We start from the raw sequence: 20,819 nt of genomic DNA, 5'->3' as shown, positions 1-20,819 counted from the left end.
TTCTCAAACGATTCTGAGAAAGAAGTGAAAGTATTTAAAAATACACGTGTTACACTTAAGTACTAGTGCTATTTGACATACATCTCACTTGGGTCAAAATTAAATGTTTTATGAATGCCCATGCTCCATTTTCATTATTTCAATGGCTTTTAGCACCCGGAAGAACTGTAGCAAATAGAACTCTTACGTATACAACAACATGGCTGGATGACAGATAAGAGTTCGCCCTTATTGTCAATAACAGGACAGATTTAACGGGGGCTGTTAGATATTTCTTTTCAGGCTTGTTAGTTGCAACAAGTTGTTTCACGTCTGTTTTTCCGCTAGAATGTTGACTAGACTCGGTGTGTTCGGGATAGGACGGCAGTGTGTTTCAGTGAGGGCACTCAATGGAGCGCTAGCGGCGCGCAGAGGCTTCGCGTCCTCCGCGTGCGATGAGGAATCCAGCACATCTGAAAACGAGCTCTTTGACATTATAATATCTGGCGGGGGAATGGTGGGCACCGCTATGGCATGTTCGTTGGGTGAGTGTGAGAGAGAGAGACATGCATGCACGGTGCACCCGCTTTCGCCCCTCAGCTTCACTCTGCACTCTCCCACGCTTCATCATAAGCACAGTGTGTGCAAACTTCCCAGCTGTAATAAAGTCTCTCCCGTTGCTTTCCTTCACCCCTTGTTTTTTTTTTTCACGCAAAGGAGAAGTTGTTATTTTGTGTGATGAAAGTGTTTTAGCTGGAGGTGAAGGGTGCAATTGCGGTGGCACTGCAATGTGACGTTCTCATGCCGTAGGATGCTAAAGTAAGCAGTGTGCAATCAACGCACAGATTTTAGTTGAACTTGAACGAGTTCATATGCAAATGTGTTGGTAAAATCATGCAAAATGCGAGAATCAACCCCACGGTGATATTGCAAAGCAAATAAATCATCCTGTATTTTTATCCCTGTTCTTCTTTCAGGTTTAGATCCTAATTTAACAGGGAAGAAGATTCTTCTGCTGGAAGCTGGTCACAAAAAAGAGATGGACAAGGTTCCTGAGACCTTCAGTACAAGGGTCAGCTCCATCAGTCCAGGCTCAGCAACACTTCTTAGTGGTATGGACTTTTATAGCTTTTTATGTTTATTTCATATAACATTCATGGATCTATAGAGGAACACCTATCAGAGATCTCTAAATCACTTTGATATGCATCACAGTAGGGAAGGACAGACTTTTGCAACTTCCATTTAGTGTGGCTTTGAAGGGATAGTTCATCCAAATATGATATTCTGTCTTCATTTATTCATCCCCATGTCTTCCAAAAATGAACAAAGAGCATCATTAAATAGCCTACATCATAGAAGTAGTCCATACAACTGCCGCACTATATTCAGAGCAGTGTTGGGTAAGTTACTCTAAGAAGTAATTAATTACTAGAGCTATTTACATCCTTAGCAGTGCAATTAGATTACTTTCTAAATCCCATCAACCTTGACCAGTTGAACAATGCAAGGATAGACATGAAACTGCTCTCTAAATTCTTTCAAATAAATAATGTAAAATATTCTTGAATTGACCAAAGTATTTAAAGGGAGAAAGTGACATTGAAAACATACATTTTAACATTAGTCATTACATTTTGATGTTAAATCCATTATTGTTTTACCTAAACTTTTTCTGTAGTCTTTTTTTCTGTAGTCCGTATTTAATGCAATAACATCAGAAGTAACTGTAATTAAATTACAGAAAAATTAAGAGTAATTCCTTATTTAACTTTTTATGGGAAAAGTAATTAAATTACAGTAATTAATTTCTTAGTAATGCATTACACCCAACACTGATTCAGAGTCTACTGAAACCATATCTTTGTGTGATGAACAGTGTTGTTATTGTTAACTATTTGAATAGTTAATTGAAATTTAGCTGAAATAAAATGGAATATAAATATAATATATATTATATATATTATATACGCACGTAAATGAAAATGAGAAATGTTGTCCTTGCAACTAACTGAATAAAATAAATAAAATAAAGCTAAATAGAAATATTAAAAAATGACAAAAGTACTAAAACTTAAACTAATATTAAATTATAAAAAACCAAAAATATAATAAAAATAAAATAAAAATAAAAGCTAATTCAAAATACGATTCACTACTGTAATAAGAAATGATACTAAAATAACACTAGTGAGGACTAACATTTAGGATGTGATAGGGTAGTACTTCTTTTATTCCCTGGAGAAAATTTAGGAAAATATCACTTTTGCCCTTAGTGATTTTACCATTTCATTTTCAGCATTTACCTTAAAAATTAACTGCATATCAAATCTCTTACCTTTAATATAGTTGATATAGTTCTTTATCTAAGATTCTGAAATAAACACTTACAGAATGTGGTTGACAAGAAAACAATAGATTTTAGTGGCACAGTAGATGTGATGCTGAGGACATTGAACTGCCCTCGGTTGCCTGGCTACACAGTGTGTTATGTTGGATGAAACATATGCTTTTGATTGTGTCCACAGAATGCATGTTTGCATAATGGGCAATGTTGGGCATCATTTAGAACCAGTACTTTGGGTAATGTGGGGGCACAATCCAATCAAAAGGCCTGTGGCGAGGATAAGTACATCTGTTCCATTCAAAGCTCTGAATCTGCACTCCTGTCATTATACCTATTTACAGTATAATGTTTGTATATGAAAGATTCACCAGGAAGTAGGTCAGTAGGTAGCTCTCTCTGACGTGCGGTGTACTTTTTTCCATTGCTGTATTCATTTATCTTTGGCATTGAATGAGTAGGAACAAATGTGGTGCCTTTGTAATTGTATCCTATTGTGTTTCAGGTCTTGGTGCTTGGGACCATATTGTAAATATGAGATGCAAGCCGTATAATAAAATGCAGGTCAGTAAAACCAGTATGTTGTAACACAATGATTACTAGTGGTGTACCAATATGCAATGATATGCTACGAAATGATCATCATATTCGCACACCACGGTATTACCTGTTGCTTCATAGAATGTCAACCAAAACACCTTTTTAATACTTGTATAAGTAATCAGATATCACACTAAATGAAACGTGCATCATTTAAAAACAAGTAAATACTTAAGCAAAACATTGAGTAACCAACACAGTCATTTACTATGACCTTACCTGCTTATTTTCCTGAGGGCAGGAAGCCACTCCATTAAAAACAGCTGTATCGTGCTTTGCTCATCGTTGTTTGCCTATCATCACACTGTAAGCAGCCACCCATAAATTAATGCTACAGAACCACAGCCTTCGAATACAAAACATACATTAGAGATGCAGAACCTCAAACTCCACATCGCAACGTGACAGTTAAGCTCGGTTTTGCTTGCGGCCACAGTTTATCTATTAGAGTCTTATTTAGCGAGATTACATAAATCTAGCCCTGTGCGCGTCTACTAATTACGAAGATTCATGTGCGACGCAGGGATAGTAGAGTTAAAATCTGTGGAGATCACAAGTAAAAGGACCCTTCGTTTTCTATGCTGTGGTGGGGTTTCAACTGTAAGATGTGGATTTTTCACTGCCAGAATGAAATCCTGTGGTTTCTGGGCAAACTAAGGGATGTCATCAGAGTGCGCTTTATAGTGATATACCTCACCCATTATACCTCTCCTGTAAGATTTTTTTTGCTTGTTTGTTTGTGAGTGCCAAGCAAGGATGAAATTCCGAGGGAAATGAGCTAGGTTCCCTCTTGCTCTCCAATTAAACTCAAGCGGTTAGAGGAAAGCAACTAAAGCGGGTTTGGGAAGTGCCATGTACCAGAAAAAGGTGTTTTTTTGTGGAGTGTGGAGGTTCCCTAAAGTGTTATCAGCTAGATTTTCTCTCCTCCATAGTGGTCTGAACCTTTTCTGGTATCTTTGTTGCAGAAATTATCATGTTAAATGGGTTATTTTGGCAAGGGATGTTTTAATTTGGCAATGACCTGAAGTGCATAGCAACTCCAAAACTTATCAACAGCTGTGTTTTTCCAATGTGTAAAATCCTCATAATTGTGGGTTGGTCACGTTTTAAATCTTCCACGTAACCATGTATCAAAAATTGCAAAACCACTACTATTAGTGGTTTTAGCATGGCTGTATAACAAGGATAGAACAGTCCTTCTGAATCCATGTTACACATGTATTTAATTGTTTGCAAGTCACCTTAGTTACAAGTCATTTTAGGTTTTTAAAAAATAGCTGCGTCAATCACCAAGACTTTTTTGCATTAAAAACCAGCTGCATGTTTTATTAACAAAGTTGCAAGGCAACTTGGATGAAACAAACTTAGCCCGACAGTAATGTTAGCATATTTGTTATTTATTATTGGCTTAACTATAAATACAAGCATAAATCGCCACAAAGAATGGCATTTTACATTTCTTCCTCACCCCAGTGCGTTTACAAAGTCAGGCGTGCAACCTCAAGGGCCGTTGGTGGCTTTTGTTGAATCTAGTTTGATGTTTGGTTAGAGTATCTGGCAAAACTCTTGGCTCAGTCGAACAGCTTTGATGTGTTCAAGTTCAGTGAAGCACGTGCTTTCTGGAAATCCATAAATAGAGCCCGAGCGGTCACTTAAGGATAGAGTTGTAAACCACAGAAATAATTTGTCTCTTTGCTTTAGGTTTGGGATGCTTGTTCAGATGCCCTGATTACATTTGATAAGGAGAATCTGCAGGACGAGATGGCGTACATCGTTGAGAACGACATCATTGTGGCCGCCCTCACCAAACAGCTGCACACTCTCTCTGGTGACAGACACATTTTGATGTTTGATATATGGATCCATTTATTTATGTGTTTGTTTTTATAATCATTGCTTTGCTCACTGAACTTTGATCATTACATGATGATATATCCTTGATCGTTGCTTTCGCTGTGCTCCTCCCATGTTTCTTCCAGAAGTGGCTTGCACTGTCGAGTGGGCTTCCTGTTAATTAGTTTTAGGGATGGCTTGGCAAATGATGTCACCACAAGCCATTCCTTCCTGTCTTGGCAAAATGTTTATTTGTACTCCTTTTGAACATCTTTCTTCTCATGTTTTTTTCCTACAGATTCCACTTCTTTGGACATATGCGTGTTTTTCCTGCTATTTCGATCATCCAGCACATTGCTTTTGATGGGAGTTAGAAGCTCCACGAGAATTGCCACCCTGTTCGGACACGTGCAGTGGTCTATTGACCCATTTAAAGAAACCACATTCCTTTCCAGCCGTAGCATCTCGCTCGCTCGGGGTGCCGAGCACGGACAGCGTTTTACTGTAACGTTTTGTTGTAATTAACTAAACTGTTCCAAGGCTCCGCATTTGGCTTTTCCATGCCATGCTCTGTAAAACTGCATATTTTTAAAAACAGGCCTTTTTAAAAACGCATCTTACGTTTAACAGATGTGCGCTAGCACGTGCGTGTTCACGTGTTTGTCAAGTTAGTGTTTTTTTACGGTCTTCTATTTCTGCTGAAGTACTAGATGAAAAGTACATGCATTAGCCAACTGTTTTTTCCCGTTACTCTGCTTTCAAATCAGCAAGAAGCCAATATTTCTCACCCGTGTTGTGTGCAAGAACTAGTGTTCAATTTTGTGGACAGAAAGGGACTCCAAGTCCGAAACGTAGTCGTAATTCTGGATCTTTTCATGTGCTAGACCGCCAGTGATTCTAAGTAAAGTGGATTTTCTGCTTCCTTTACTTTTGTTCGATGTTGTGTGCAGGATATTGGCAGCTGGTCACATGTATTGCATGGCCTGCTTGTAGATAAACACCATTAGTAAGCTGTGAGTGACTAGCCAAAGCCATCAAGAAAATTGTCAATGTTAGCAAGCCTCAGCCAGAGGAAGGAAAACAACTTTGTGTTTTATGAGGAGGCTTGACGAGCCTTCATTTTTGACTTTGTCACAGCCAAACCATGTATATTTGGATTTTTTCCCATTTCTCAAGTGGAACTGAACAAGATTTGGACTAATGCTCCTTTTAATGTGTTATGATGTTTTGGCTTTTTTTTAGACCATGTTGACGTGCAGTACCGAACAAAAGTGGTAAAATACACCTGGCCCCGTCCGTACCAAGTCTCTGAGTCCATCCCTTGGGTTCAGGTGACTCTAGCGAATGGAAAGACCATCCACACCAAACTGCTGGTATGTAGAATATGTCCGGTGTTTCATTTGGTATTAGAAACCGAACAGTGCACAGCTACATAAGCAAAACCTCAGAATTTCTGAAGGTAGGTGTGATTGGCTCTTTCAGATTGGTGCCGACGGGCCGAATTCAATGGTGCGGAGAGAGGCGGGCATCCCCACGGTCAAATGGAATTACGATCAGTCAGCAGTCGTCGCTGTTCTGCATTTGTCTGAGGTATGATGATCCTCCAGTTTGAAGTTCAAATCATATTGCGTCTTATTGTGTACTTGTCAACCTATTTGAATTCACATGCCACATTACGGAAGAAAAATGTATTTGCATTGTTGTTTTTCAGCCTACAGAAAATAACGTGGCCTGGCAGAGGTTCCTCCCAACTGGCCCCATTGCGATGCTTCCTGTGAGCTAAACTTGTGTTTATTTTACTTGTAAATGATGTCAGTTGTGCTTGATTTGTTTTATTGGCTCGTCATGATATCGCTTAGTGGTCAAATGGAAAATGCATTTCATGCCCAGACGTGGTGTATATGTGTCTGCTGTGCAGTTGTCAGACAGTGAGAGCTCGCTGGTCTGGTCCACCAGTCATCAGCATGCTGAAGAACTTCTACAGCTGGATGAGGAGAGCTTTGTGGATGCCATTAACTCTGCATTTGTAAGTAAACACTAACCCTGTTTTTCACACTTGTGGTTCACCACCTTAAACCGAACAGCTTACTGTGCTGTGCTATTGCAAGATTTCTCGACAAAAGTTAATTTCCGTATGTAGAATAACGTAATAAAGCAGTGGTTTTTGATTGAAATGTCATGTCATATCATTGCTCTGCATTCTCTTCATTTCGGCTGAATGCCCTTAAATTGACCCATCAAACCCTCACACCCTTTTTTTCTTTTTGTTTGTGTTTCCATCAAAGAAACTCCTCTTTTCCCAAGCTGGCTATTTTTACTGGCCTTACTGGTCACAGGCCTTTGCATCTGAGTCACGCTTGCCATCAGAACTGGTTTGCTAATTAAGCCCAAGGTTTGCCAGCGTTGGTCATTACTCCACAGAATGTTTTTTCTGCAGACCAAACTCAAATTTGTGGCCTGGTCGGCATTTTACTTTAATTAGGCATGCTTTTTGCATCTCTGTTAAAATACCTTGTCTTTTAAGACTGCTTTGAATGCACAAAATGAAGAAGGTATAGTTTACCTTTAGATGTCAAGATGAAGATGGCGTTAAATGAAAATTATGTCATAATTTACTTGCCTTCATGTTATTCTAAACCCATATGACTATTTTCAAAATTGCGGTGTTCCACTGAAGGATCTTTACACAGCTCTTTCCCATACAATAAAAAGCAACAGTGACCAGGGTCTGTCATGATCCAAGAAAAAAACAGACTATAAAAGTGTCAAGAAATGTAGTCCATACAAATCATGTACTCTATTCCAAGTCCTCTAAAGCAGTACTTCTCAACCTTTTTGACCCGAAGGCCTTCCATTGTCCAAAGTAATATTCAAAGACCTCCTAATATAGGGTAAGATATTTCCTCCACTATTTTTGCTGTAATTATGACAGGACTGTGAAACTGGGAGTGTCGATATAGTAATTAACAATTAATTGAGTGATTACAGTTTTCAGCTCCCTAGTTAAAAAATACTGCTCTAAAGCTTGCTTCAGGCTGTTCTACACCGTTTTAAGAATTTTTCTTCTTTTTTATGTGAAAATCTTCCCCTTCTGTGGTGCTCAAACGAATTTCGATGTGAATCGTAAAGGAATGTAAAGATTCTGATTCCAAATTCATTTCTGGTTCTTTTACAGTTTTATTAACAAATGTTCATTTTGAGGCAGAATTTGGGCAGATTTTTGGAAAACAATCCCTACTGTCATTTACAGCACCCTGTCAAATAATGAGATGAGATAACTTCAGATTTCAGTGGGACAGTAAAAAAAAAAAAAAAAAAATTAACTGCAAATCAATTGGCTGCGTTTTTTATAATATAGGACTCTGAATGATTTCTCAAACCTGCTTGGATTAGAGCACATGACTCGTATGGATTACTTTTATGGTGCTATCTTTAGTCCTTTTTTGAGAAGTTCCACTTCCAGCATTCAGAAGTGCTTCAAAATTCATCCTTTTACATGTTAGATAGAAAAAACAAAGTCATGATTTGGATTTTAAATGACATTAGCATAAGTCAATGATTTTCTATTTTCCTTTAATTGGCCTCTCCACTTCTCTTCACTCATCTTTCCATTAAGTTTGAGCTTAACAAATATATTATGAATAGAGATTCTTACACGTATCTTTCCTCTGTTGCCATTGACTGCTGTTCTCTTCTCTGTTTCACTCTGTTCAGTGGAGTAATGAGAACCATTCTGAGCTGGTGGAGACTGCCGGCTCTGTGTTCCGGACGGCTCTATCTGTCCTGATGCCTGACAGCGGCTCTGCACGTCAGCTTCCACCAAGCGTTGCAGGCATTGGCCCAAAGAGCCGGGTTATGTTCCCGCTAGGCATGGGTCATGCCACAGAATACATCCGCCACCGAGTGGCACTCATAGGGTATGTTTGCAAAGTTAGTGCATTAACCAACTTTAGGTTTTGACTATTTGTTTTTCAGAATTTAAGGATTTATCCATAAGTGCAGTCCTATTTATAGGTAAAGGAGATATCTCTCAATGAGCATGTTTACATGTATACCAATACGCTGATAACCTTCAAAAATCAGTTCATTGAAATACATGCAAACTAATATAACCCAGCCACATTTAGAAGACTTTATTAAATAATCAGCTTATTCCCCACTAGTGGCAACAAAATGTACTAATTCGTGTATCTGACTATTCTATTCTGACCTGCGATAAAGGAAACTGGATTAACACGTTTGCATTTCCACATGCATTGTCGCCTTAAGCATAATCGGGTTAAGAAAGTGCATGTAAATGCGCTCTATATGTTAGGTTTATAGTTCAGCCATAATCTTTATGTGGTTGTCTGAGACGTTAAACCTATGTGATGATGTATTTAGGTTTGCTTTTATTGGAGATATTACATTGGATCTAAGGTAAAATAGAGGCCACATGGAGGAAATTTCAGCAGCTTTGGCCAGTCCTGTTAAATATGGCTACCGACTCTTGAGGTTTCTTCTCTATATTTCCTGATCTTTCTAATTTCAGAGATGCTGCACATAGAGTCCATCCATTAGCAGGCCAAGGTGCCAATCTAGGCTTTGGCGATGTGGCCTATCTCACACAAATACTTAGCCAAGCAGCGTATAATGGAAAAGACCTTGGTAAGTGTTCCAACATCAGAAGCAAGTCGAATGTATGTGCACACCGGATTTGTACTTGTGTGACAATTTTCAAATATACACATCAAATATTTTTATCTAATAAGGATTAGATAAAATCATCTAATGTGCTTTTTCGAAAAGCATAATCAAAAACTCATAAATTTTATCAGCTATATTGTGAAGAACTACCTCACGTTGAAGAAACGTGACAAAGAAACATGAAGGCCTTTTGTTGGTTTGGAATTCTGCTCTATGTATATTTAGGTCTTATTTCATACCTGAAGTATCATACTTTTGGTTCAGAAGAGCCCAGTGGAGCTATCTGTGGGTTTTCATAAGCTCTTTTCCATTTCCTTGTATTGGGGGTGGTCTTTAGTAAAAAAGAACTGGTTGTCCTGGAGCAGTGTATAGTGTTTTGCTAGTCACTCCTGCCAAGAACTGCTAATAAATGTCTTTGTAGCCACAAATGGAAATCTTATGAGGAATTGTTGACATCAGTTTCTCAGAAAATCAAATATCTAAAAAGAGCAGTAACTGACATTTTCTATATTCATCCATATGGTAAACATTGTATTTTAATCAGGAAAATCTCCAGAATGGCAACAAGTACCAAATTGATCACAGAAAGGTCAACTTTTTAAGAAAAAAAGAAAGAAGTTGTACTTCAAATGCAAATGGTTTAACTGCTGATCCTTGACCTCTAGGAGCCATGCAGCATCTGTTGGAGTATGAGACTGAACGTCAGCGACACAATCTTCCCATGATGGCAGCCATTGACCTCATGAAGAGGATGTATTCCTCTAATGCTGCCCCAATGGTTCTACTGAGAACCTTCGGCCTTCAGGCTACCAATGCACTGCCACCACTTAAAGTATGATCACATCTCTTTTTCTTCCCACAAATTCTTCAAAATGTTATTTTTATTTCTTGGTCTGAAATTATTGTACAATTTGTTCCCTTCCTCCATTGTATTCCTTTACTTAGGATCTTGTTCTTTTCTTCAGCTCTGTGGCGTTCCTCTCGTGTTCTCGTTCCTTTCTGTCATCCGTGCCTCTCTCTTCGCTTTGTTGTACTTCCAGCCTTTTTTCACCTCTCCAACTTTTGCTCCCTCTTTCACTCTTCTTCTGACTTCTTCCCCTTTCTATCCCCCCTCCCCCCAGCTTGTCCTCTGATTACATGCCTTTCTACTCTTATCCGTGCCTGTAATTTACATGGTCAGGAGCTACTACTATGGCTATGTTTAGCCCTAAATTTACTGTTACCCAAAGTGTGTGGGTGGGGTTGCAGGGCTGTGCATGGTGGTGTTGGCTTGTGTTTTCACACTCCTTTTATTACAGGCCACTCTTATGAAATGGCTTCATTCCTTTACTAAGCGATTCCAACCAGAGGTTGGAACTTGTCTTAAGCCTTGAGGGATATCTCCCACATTCTGTGATTCTATTATAAACGTTACAGCCTAGTGTGTGTGTGGCTCACAATGTAAGGAGGACTTGTGTCACCCTTCATGTTCAAAAACGGGAAAGATCTGCATTTCCCTCATTTAGACGATGAAACATCACTTGTTGCTTATAAATATTGCTTTCCTGAATGTCACTTACCTGTATTATATATTTTTTTCTTGTACCCACAGGAACAGATCATGGCTTACGCCAGCAAGTAAAACACTTGGTGCACACTGGATATTTGCTGGATCTCTGTTATTATGAAGATTCTGTTCATAAGTGTAAATTAATAAATTATATTTTATTCCTCTGTCTATGTGGGAAACATTTTTATGCCATTGTTTCCAATTACCCATATGACAATGTTATATAAGATATAACTCCTACTGCTCTGCCTTCTTGAACATGTAAATATGCTCTACCAAATTTCTCAGACTGTTACTTTCATACTATAAAAATGGCCCATTGAATGGTATTAAAGTTGTGAAGGATAAATAAAGGCATGTTTTTAAAATAATTATGTAATTTCAAGGAAAATCATGCTTTCCTTGTATAGGAAACGTATATCATCCCTAAGAATGTTTAGGCTTGTCAAAAACTTAAAAGAAAATGCCAAAATGCTAATTTATGATTAGGAAGAACATCAATTTTCGATAAATATTTTCTATGTACAATGTCACTCTTCTTGGTTGTTAATATAGATTTTAGAGCCATGACATATTAAAAGATTTTCACACACACACAAAAGGATGCATTTGTAAGGCCTCTTTTCTTGTACAACAGAACTCTGGTGGGAAGTATTTACAAGCTGATGAAAATGTATCTCATAAACTTACCTTTTAAATTGACTGGGGATCTAATGTCCTAAGTCATAAACTAATGTCGACGAATAAATGTTCGCATTTCAGATCGCATTAGCAACCGTTTATTTAATTAAGTTAACCCTTTAACTCGCGACAATTCACGAACACTCACGATGATTGTCACACAGGGGGGGTATTTTCAGAAATGGTGCGCATTTGAATCGCCTACACTACAGAACTGTTTTTGGATGTTTAAATCATGGGAACTTTCAATTTTGTTAAACAAGGAGACGCATTCAACTCACTGCTAGTAGGTAAGCAACAATAATCGTCTATGATATGATTTAGTTTCTGATACACACGAACATCAAGTTTTTATTTTCATTACATTCATTATCATTCTACACTGTAACTATACACTGAGAGAATAATAAAGAGAAATATCAGTAGTTCAAGAATACTTCAAGTTGAATTTATATAAGTTACTTGATGATCCAAAAGATCAAGTTTGTTGGTTAAATGTATTCAACAACAGATTTTTATTCATGTTTTATTCATACATGTACAATATACACAACATTGATTTGGAAAGCATATTTATAGCATTTGCTGTAGAGAATACCACTTAAAATGGTGAAGCATACATGATAATCCCATGTCATGTTGAACTATGACACACAATTGGTAAAAAAAAAAAGAGTAAATTACTGATATATACAGTCGTAGAAAACCGACATATAAAGGTATACTGAAGCTGATGGATTAAGAAATGCAACAACGTCACACAGCATATTCAGCAAGTATCCATGTAATAAATATTTGTACAATAATTCACAAAACGCACTTAACATGACACTGCCAAGTGAGCAAAGACTTACTTTCTGACACTGGTCCTAAATCTGTCAGCAGTATGCACCTGTCACGTTGAACAAAATCTGACTTAATTTTGCCCAATTACAACTGAGCATCTGTGCATACACAGCAGCAACTTTTTAACGTTGTTCCACATTATGACCCCTTAAAACTACCTAAAACCATCCACAATAACTAACCCAAGTTTAAAGACATAAAAGAGGTTGAAGGTTCTCTAAACTCTGTTTGCATGTTGTTGTAAAAATAACTGTTTAAATACAGTAATGAATAATATCTACTTTAATAACCTCTGACCAGTAGTCATTTGAGTTATATTTTAGTAGACCATTTATACTAGGATTTAGCCATGTAAGCATTTGTATACCTTTTGAATTTGATGATGGCTGCAGTGCAAGTGTATTAAACTGCATGCCATTCAGTGTTAAAAACCATGGTTGGTTAGACCTCGGTTAAAAAAAGCACCTATAGAATTTCACCAAAAATGATATCTATCTGAAAAGCTTCCACCTCAGCTCTACAACTCAGCTATGGAAACCTCTTTACCATTCAAACAGATACGTGTAAATACATGCATTATTCATTAATATGTAAAACAGCATTCATGTGCCCATGTAAAGTGACTATATTTGATTTGTTCTGATCCGCACCTGTCCAATCATCCCCAGTTTAAGTTTAGATCCCAAACTAAAACATTGACCGATGGCTGTAGCTCTTCCAGCTACGTTAAAGTGTTACGTGCCACTACATGGAAATTTCAATATAATTCACCATAACCTAAAACAGCACTACACTACTGTGCAAGCACTACTAATAACAGATAACTGTAGAAGAAGCTACAGAAGCTACACTACTCAACGCAATAGTTTTACATGCATCACACTGCACAATACCCTGCACAACAGCATGAATCAAGAGCTTTGAATGGGTCTAAGACGACAGCTGAAAAAAAAATGTAAACATACAGTAGAAATAGCAGACTGGCCTGGCCATCTTTACAAAAATATAGTGATTTCTTTGTGAACAGTTCTTTGGGTGTTTAGTTGGTGAGGAAGGAGAGTGTTGAGATACAGGGCTGCAGTGCAGGACAGATCTGAAACCCACTTAAGAGTTTTAGGGGAGGAGGAAGGGGGGAGACTGCTTGACCAGGTGAGATTTCCCCCCTGCTTGCCCCATGTGCTCCCCCTTTATGCTGGTATCCACAAAACTGCAGGATTTAATGAATGTTGAGATTGTGGAAATGATCAAAGATGGCGCCGAGTGCCCAGCTTGTCTCCACGTTATTCACCTTTTTGGTGAGCTGTGAAGAAAAAGAAGATCATTAATCTATGACTAAAATTGTGCCGCCAAGGAATGTTCTTGGCACTTTAATTAGGCACTATCAAAAATGTACAGAAAACAGGTTTGAGATCTCCTGCATAGTGTATTTCCTGTAAATTTGTTCAAGCTTCACAGGAGTTTCCCATTTTTAAATTGTTGTTTTAATATTTCAGCCTCACCTGCAGAACAGTGCTATCCTTGAAGCCGAATCCCTCTTTCAGTAGGCATGTGATGTAGGTCATGTCCATGCACAAAAAGGGGCTGATTGGGCGGTATTTAGTCATCTTGTTGCACACTTGATTAAGAAAAAGAAAATAACTATAATTAGCTGTGCTTGCTATGGGAAGCTGCAACGATTGCTCATACAGTTAAGGATTTTAAGCAAAAACGCTTAAGCCTTAGTATTAAACCTTGACGCATTTATCCTCCCACACGGTTTGTATGAGTTATTCCTCAAATTGGGTGGCTTGTTGAGTAAAAAGTACTACCCAGTACCCAGAACACCCTAGAACTAATAACTACTTTGAAAACCTTTGCAAATGGCAATGAGTTTTGCACAGACAATGTAAACATTTTGTAACTCTGTGAGTGTAGAATTGGGCAATAAAAATACATAAAGACAGGATTAAAAGACTAAAAGACTCCCACATGAGATAAGCATAGTGTATACACTATCTAGTGAGGACAGACTGTTGATTGTCAGGCTACTGTGTGTCAGAGTCTGGGGAAAATTACGTAAGACATTGAGGCACCAGCACTGTGTTTGCTACAACCGTCTAGCACATCTTTGTGAAACAGGTCTTCCCAATGTTTTGTTTTTCCTCCAGCTGACAAGGTGACTTGTGAAAGTTTGGGAAGAGGGGAAGAACAAAAGAATAATTTTATACACGTGTGCTGATCGTGCTCCAAACCATGAGACATGCCAAGCAAGTGTTCCCACACAGAGTGGGACATTAAGTCCTGCCTGCCTCCAGTTAGATATTGGGCATTAGGTGTTGTCTCACGGTCAGGGAGGAGGGAGTACCCACAGGGCTGCTGCCATTGGGATAACCAATGTGCCAAATGTGGTTCATCGGGACCATGCGACAGTGTCAGTGTACAAATAAACGCCTTACATAAGGCGCCAACTCATTCCCCCTAGTGATAAATCTTCTCTGTGGACATTTACTGTTTGACACAATCTTCCACGTGAGCCATATTCTATGAATCAGTTTCAGGTCTCAAACTGACGTATGCGTCACATTCTGTACAAGAACTCATAACATAATCTTCTACGCAAAGGGCATGGAAAAGCTGAGATAGCGGGTTGGAGAGTTACAAAAGAAGGTAGAAGTATTTGTGTGGGAGAGGCGCAACCTATGTTTATGTGGTGGCAGAGCTATCATTTTGTGAAGCCAGTGTGATTGTCGAGAACCTCAAATGCAAATAAGCACCAAGGGTTTATGTTTGTGCAATGTGTGCGGCAAGACTTTGACCCGAGTGTTCATTGGAGATTGGGAGAATGTCCAAGGTCTTACCTTCTTTGGCTTTTTTTTTGAAATCCCTGACTTCCACAGTACCACCACGAGATCCGTCTAAAGGATTGAGACAATACATGTTTGTTCAGCATAATTTTTAAAGACGATGCATGTGTAGACATTCCGTAACATTGACCCTTATCCCTAATGTAATCCTACTCACCAATGAGACCGGTATCCACAGCTCTGTCATAGTAATGGGAAAAGGCATAGAAGACGCTGCTTCCCTTGACCTCAAAGGGCTGGTGCACAATTCCTCTCACCACTCGCGTCACCTCTTGGTAGCACAACTTGTACCCTGCATAACCTGGAAATAAAGGACCAAATGTATTTATACTCCTGTTACTGAGATCTCGTAAATTGCAGTTGCAGTTTTACCTCACTGCCCTTTATCATAAACCTAACTTTGTCCTTTCTCTCAAATACTCCAGGGAAAGATTTCCTCCCAGGAAGCTCCAAATAGGCAGCTTTCATATGACCTGGAGCTGGAACTGGTTGGTCATTTCTACCAGTTGGAAACCATATGGACTGCTTAACAAGGCCCATCATAACTGGTAAATCTGCACTACAACATTGCTGAAGGGAGAAAGGGGCAGGCTAAATGTCAAGCCCGTAACTGAACTAGTTTAATTTTTATATTCCTATGAGAGTGTTGAATCAAGAGTGTTGAGTGAACTATTTTCTCTCTGCTTTGATACAATGTTCATTTTAGTATTTCTGTGGAGCCAGAAATGACGGTAAATATAGAGGAAAACCCCCAGATAAGTTAACTAAGGTAAAATCAAATTGATTTTAAATTCTGTTATATTCTGACTCATAAATGGAAGCTTGAAGTCAATGTGAGTGTGACATTTTTGTGTAACAGGATATAGAAAATAAAAAAGGACTAGATATGTATTGTAAGACTTTATCTATTGAAAATGTATTGAATCGTGAAAAGCAGTCTCTGTTCAACTTTGGAGTATGACAATGAATTGATCACAATAATACTTGTAGTATGCAAAAAAAGTACATTGATTCATTCTAACTTTATTCTATTCTTAATCTGAGGTCACTCACCATCTGGGGTTCCACTGACTTTGTAGGTGTTGTCACCAAAGCTCCAGTCTTCTCTGAATTTTTTTGGCAAACAAGAACTTCTGAAAACTTTCCAGTCAAGTCCTGAAGGTTGAACATTGTGAGAAAATATATTAATCATCAATTATAAAACATAAAGTAAACAAACAAACAAAAAAACATTAATATTTACCATCAGCACCAAGAGCACCAAGAGTTGCCAGTCTGCCAGCCATTAATCCATTTCCAAGGTAACTGCAAATGGGAAAAAGAGTAAAAACGATGAATATGCAAATTGTTGCATATTGTTTGTCTTTGTCTGAAAAGGGACAACATAACTATTGTTTCATCAAGTTATCTGACCTGTGAGTATACAGCTCATAAGTCTTGTTGAACATATTGATTTTGGCAATGTAGTCTGGAGGAGCAGACAGCACAGTTTTCTGTGAAAGAAAACAGTGTCAATGTAAGGCAGTGTAATACTGAAACATATTAGCCAGTATGCCAACTTTTGTCTTATCTTTATACCTTTAATTTAGGAAGGAACGTAATCTGAGTTGAACCTCCACCCAAATCCAGGATCCCAACAGTTTTCTTTGTTTTAGCATACAAATGACCTGCAATACAAAAGTATAATAAACTTGTGTAAAATTAACTTTAATATCAGTCATCCAAATCCATGAAAAACATATTTTTAGCAATACTTTACCTGTGAGGAAGTTTACTGTAACCCATGCCAATACCCCTGTAAGATAGAGAATCCATGTTACTGAGATGCATAATTTGAATACTAAAAATCAAGTTTTAACTCTAAATAATATGGTAAACACCAGTCACCACTCAGACATTATTTAACATTTGAAACAGTTTGATATCTGACACCTGCAAGTGTTTTTTTTTTATAGACATATTCAGTAAATACAGTACTGCATGTTCATTATTAAGGTTTTTGTCACTAATGTCTTCATAGAAAGTATACATCTTATGTTGGGGCCATCAAAGAACAGCCCAGGTAATTAAACATGTCTGAGATGTGAAATTAGTCACACCTCATAAAACCACCGGACAAGTATGCGAATGTCTGGGTTTGCGTGAAACGAATGTCAACTTAAATTAAAAAATGTGGAGGATTATTTTATATTGCGCGTGGGAGGCTTCCAGACAAGGTTTAATCCAGACAGCTATATTAAATACTCAGGTCGCTATCACAATAACAGACACAGGAAAGCTGGGGTAAAAGGGATGTTTCAAAGTCTGTGCATTGCATCATGGGTTTAATTTACATTTGTGCTTCATTATCTTGGATATGTTAAAGAGAGAAAAGTTATAGTACCTTCATTGGTGCCATTCATTATGGTGATACTGTTGTTTGGCACAAAGAAAGGAGAGTCGTCAAAAACTTCTTTGACCTAAGGACACAAACCAGAATTTACATGTATTAACCATAGTGTACAATTTCAACTCTACAATGTAATGAAATCTAAGAGTTCATGACTCATGTGTTCCTCTGTAGTGTGCACCATAAAAAAAAGAAAAGAAACCATTTGGTTGTTACAACATAAATATTCAAGCCGGCTCTTTTTATCTGGAGTCAACGGGAAGCGCACTGAATCAATCTTGGGCAAAATTGTCTGAAACTGGGCAAGCTAGAAACCACAAGTGCGGCTGGTGTGGTGGCATTGAATACGATAATTCAAAAGGCATTTGGGTTCCTTTAACTCCAGACAGCCTCAGAACAGCTGCTTTTGCACAGTATTGGTTTCTCTTCTCTCTTACGTTTCCTGTCTTTCTTTCTCTCTGTCTCGCACACAACGTGGTTTGCATCCCTTTGGGATGGTTGGTTTCTCTACCAAATTGTCTGAGAAAGAGAGGAAGCCTTACCTCATCCAACAGGGCTTTGGCTTTTTCTTGAGGCAGCAGGCGCAAGCCGGCAGTGGCTTTCAGAACCACAGGTGTTTGTATCCATTCCTCTTTGGGAATCGTCTTCTTTGCCACCTTCAGCAGTTGCCTAAGGGTTTCTCCCCCCTAGCAAATGGAAAAAATGTACATATTATTGCAAATACACCACAGTTCCTCAAAGAGAACTCAAAGGAACCATCCTAGCCCTGTCCTGTAACATAATATGATCTATAAAAGGCTGAACTGGCATCTTGTTTGTCTACCAGCTACAAGGTCTTTCAATGGAGAGCAGAATAATTAACCATTTCAATGTCCTTGGCTCATGGCTACATAGTTGATCATGGGGAGAAAAACCCATCAGTAGAATACTGGCATAAAACAGTTTTATTTATTAGAACATCTGCAAAAAGTACATCTGCAAAAAGAGAAATTACTGTGTGGTCACAAACTAAAGTAAAGAATCATTGCACAGTCTATAATTCCATAGTGCTGAGTTATCTTCAGTGGAAATATATATATATATATATATATGCTTTCTCCATCTGCACTGCACAGACAAGACTGGAAAAAGTCAAAGACATTAGAATGTAATAGAAATAACTTTCCCTGATGTTATAAGAAAGTTAGTGGCTTACCACTTCAGGCATATCTGCATACGCTGACAATCCAGGCTTCACGGCATGGAACATCTCATTGTCAAGCACTGGAAGCATCGCTGTGGGACACAGAGACAGACAGAAATGTCAGAGGGGACAATTGAAGACGTATGCTATTAGAAGGTGCACATTAGCGATGGACTGTGGGCAACTTGACTCCATCTCTTAAAAGGTTATTGTGCATGAGCAGAGACTTTTGGTTATTGTATGTTTACCACAAATGGCGACCACCAAGATTTTTCCAGACAGGCAAATTAAGAGTTTCTCAAGGCTCAGAGTTTACCTCATCAGGAGTGATGCCATGTCTCCATTTGATGGGTGTTTTGGGGAACCGATTACTGCATTATCAGCTCAAACCCATAATCTTTAACATATTGCTCAGGGTTGCAATTTATTAAATGAAACTGCAGCTGCTTATTACCCATCGTTCTCCATCCCTCTTTCCTCTTCCCACCCCTGTGTTTCTGTTTGCCTTCACACCATGCAGTGAATAAACCACGGCAAACACAGACACAGTAAGCAGACGTGCTATGAGCCACAGGCTCCTGAGAGGGATGCAGTAAGAAAGAAATCAAGAGAAAGAGAGAGAGAGAGAGAGAGAGAGAAAGAGAGAAATGAAGAGGGCAGCCGTTCACAGAGTGTGCAAGGCGGGACTCTTCAAGATCATTCTGAGTTCATGGTCTAAGCTACACCAAAGCATGGATGTGAGTCAGGACAATCAGAGCAACACATCTGGAGAGGAAAATATTGAAACTCTGGCTACAAGAGGAGCAAGTAGGTAACCTGGGGATCTGCAGAGCTCATTTAGTGCGTAAAAAGGGGATATGGCGAAAGGACATGGAGAGACTTACCTGGGTCTTTTTGAATGAACCTGTAAATGTGGATACGGGTGCCGGTGCTGCCAGCATCAAACATGATCCCATAAAAGGTGCGACTGAAGTTGACCGGACGAGGGGCCACTGCTTCCTTCACCACAGGTACCTCTGGAGGAAGCTGATTGTCCATGTTGGTATGGTAATTGAACGCACGATAGCGGTTGTGCATATGGTGGTTGGAATATGTTGCCTCTGCCAGAAAGTACCCGGCAAAAAGCCACATGGACACCACCGTCAAGAGCAACATCTGCTGAGACATGGTTTCTTTCTCCCACGCCGACACTACAAACAGCTGAAGGCTTGACTGGCGGTTTGTCGAAAAGTGACTCAAGAGTTTTTATGGAGGAGGATGTGTTTGCTGTTTTTGCCCGGTCTTGTTGAAAGTCTTGAAGGGTGTGCAGATGCAGCGAAAGTCTACAGAAAAGATGAAGAAGGGCAGAAAGAGAAGATGGAGAGAGCCCAGAAAGAGAGGGTGAACACAGAGACACACTCGGGACTGGTCGGTCATCTGTTTACAGTATATAAAGACATAAGTTCTTGGCAGGGGGCCATGCCAAACAACGGCATCCACCAATCCTGAGCCTCTCCATAGCAAGCCCTCTGAAATCCATCCTCCACCATCCCCTCCCCTTACTTATAAAAAATGGACATGGAATACCTGCTAAAGAGTGTTGTTTCTTTCTCGTCAATTACGTGCAAGGCGTTCAAATTGGCAATACCCTCCCCCATCATCTGAAGTGGCTTAGATGCTGCTAAAATGTCTCCAGAAGAACAAAAGAGAGTATATATTAAGACTTCAAACCAGTTGGATTGCTAGGAGTAAATGCATTGGTTTAAAAATACATTTTATGGGTGTACTTAATTAAAACTTACAGCTTTACTTTCTACTTACGGCCAGTCTTGTTACTTCACCACTTTTTCTTTCTCCTAACAAGCATTAAAACCTACTCATGCAAAAGCTTCCAATTGCTGCAAGCC

The 20,819-nt window shown here is 38.8% G+C and overlaps 3 protein-coding genes across 4 annotated transcripts in view; 2 read left to right on the top strand and 1 right to left on the bottom strand.

Annotated features, from left to right (window-relative positions):
* The first annotated feature begins 15 nt into the window (after nt 1–15).
* coq6 (coenzyme Q6 monooxygenase) lies at nt 16–11,159 on the top strand. The gene is made up of 12 exons (XM_084097422.1): nt 16–524; nt 957–1,091; nt 2,829–2,887; nt 4,625–4,751; nt 5,999–6,129; nt 6,239–6,346; nt 6,468–6,530; nt 6,675–6,782; nt 8,471–8,673; nt 9,288–9,403; nt 10,108–10,274; nt 11,034–11,159. The coding sequence occupies exons 1-12, from the start codon at nt 329–331 to the stop codon at nt 11,061–11,063; spliced, it is 1,443 nt and encodes a 480-aa protein (XP_083953548.1). The 5' UTR covers nt 16–328; the 3' UTR covers nt 11,064–11,159.
* Nucleotides 11,160–11,810: 651 nt separating this feature from the next.
* gstz1 (glutathione S-transferase zeta 1) overlaps nt 11,811–20,819 on the top strand; it is a 54,993-nt gene continuing 45,984 nt past the window's right edge. Inside the window, exons 1-3 of one of the 2 annotated variants that reach the window (XM_084097427.1) lie at nt 11,831–11,962; nt 15,787–15,909; nt 16,068–16,130. Coding sequence is in view for 1 of the 2 variants with exons in the window: in XM_084097425.1 (XP_083953551.1) it covers nt 15,830–15,909 (80 nt within the window). In the remaining variant the exon portion in view is untranslated. Of the gene's footprint in view, nt 11,963–15,786; nt 15,910–16,067; nt 16,131–20,819 lie in introns of both variants that reach the window. The other variant, XM_084097425.1, reaches the window with a different exon arrangement.
* On the bottom strand, nt 11,995–20,336 carry entpd5a (ectonucleoside triphosphate diphosphohydrolase 5a). The gene is made up of 13 exons (XM_084097423.1): nt 19,818–20,336; nt 18,946–19,025; nt 18,293–18,436; nt 17,745–17,820; nt 17,121–17,156; nt 16,940–17,028; nt 16,775–16,854; nt 16,605–16,666; nt 16,415–16,516; nt 15,519–15,662; nt 15,356–15,412; nt 14,018–14,133; nt 11,995–13,818 (listed from the first exon to the last, which is right to left on the bottom strand). The coding sequence occupies exons 1-13, from the start codon at nt 20,098–20,100 to the stop codon at nt 13,735–13,737; spliced, it is 1,353 nt and encodes a 450-aa protein (XP_083953549.1). The 5' UTR covers nt 20,101–20,336; the 3' UTR covers nt 11,995–13,734.

The sequence above is a fragment of the Abramis brama genome, assembly GCF_963993115.1.
Source record: "Abramis brama genome assembly, chromosome: 21".
NCBI lineage: Eukaryota > Metazoa > Chordata > Actinopteri > Cypriniformes > Leuciscidae > Abramis > Abramis brama.
Note: the sequence above shows the minus strand (reverse complement) of the source record. Positions and strands in the feature narration are given on the sequence as shown.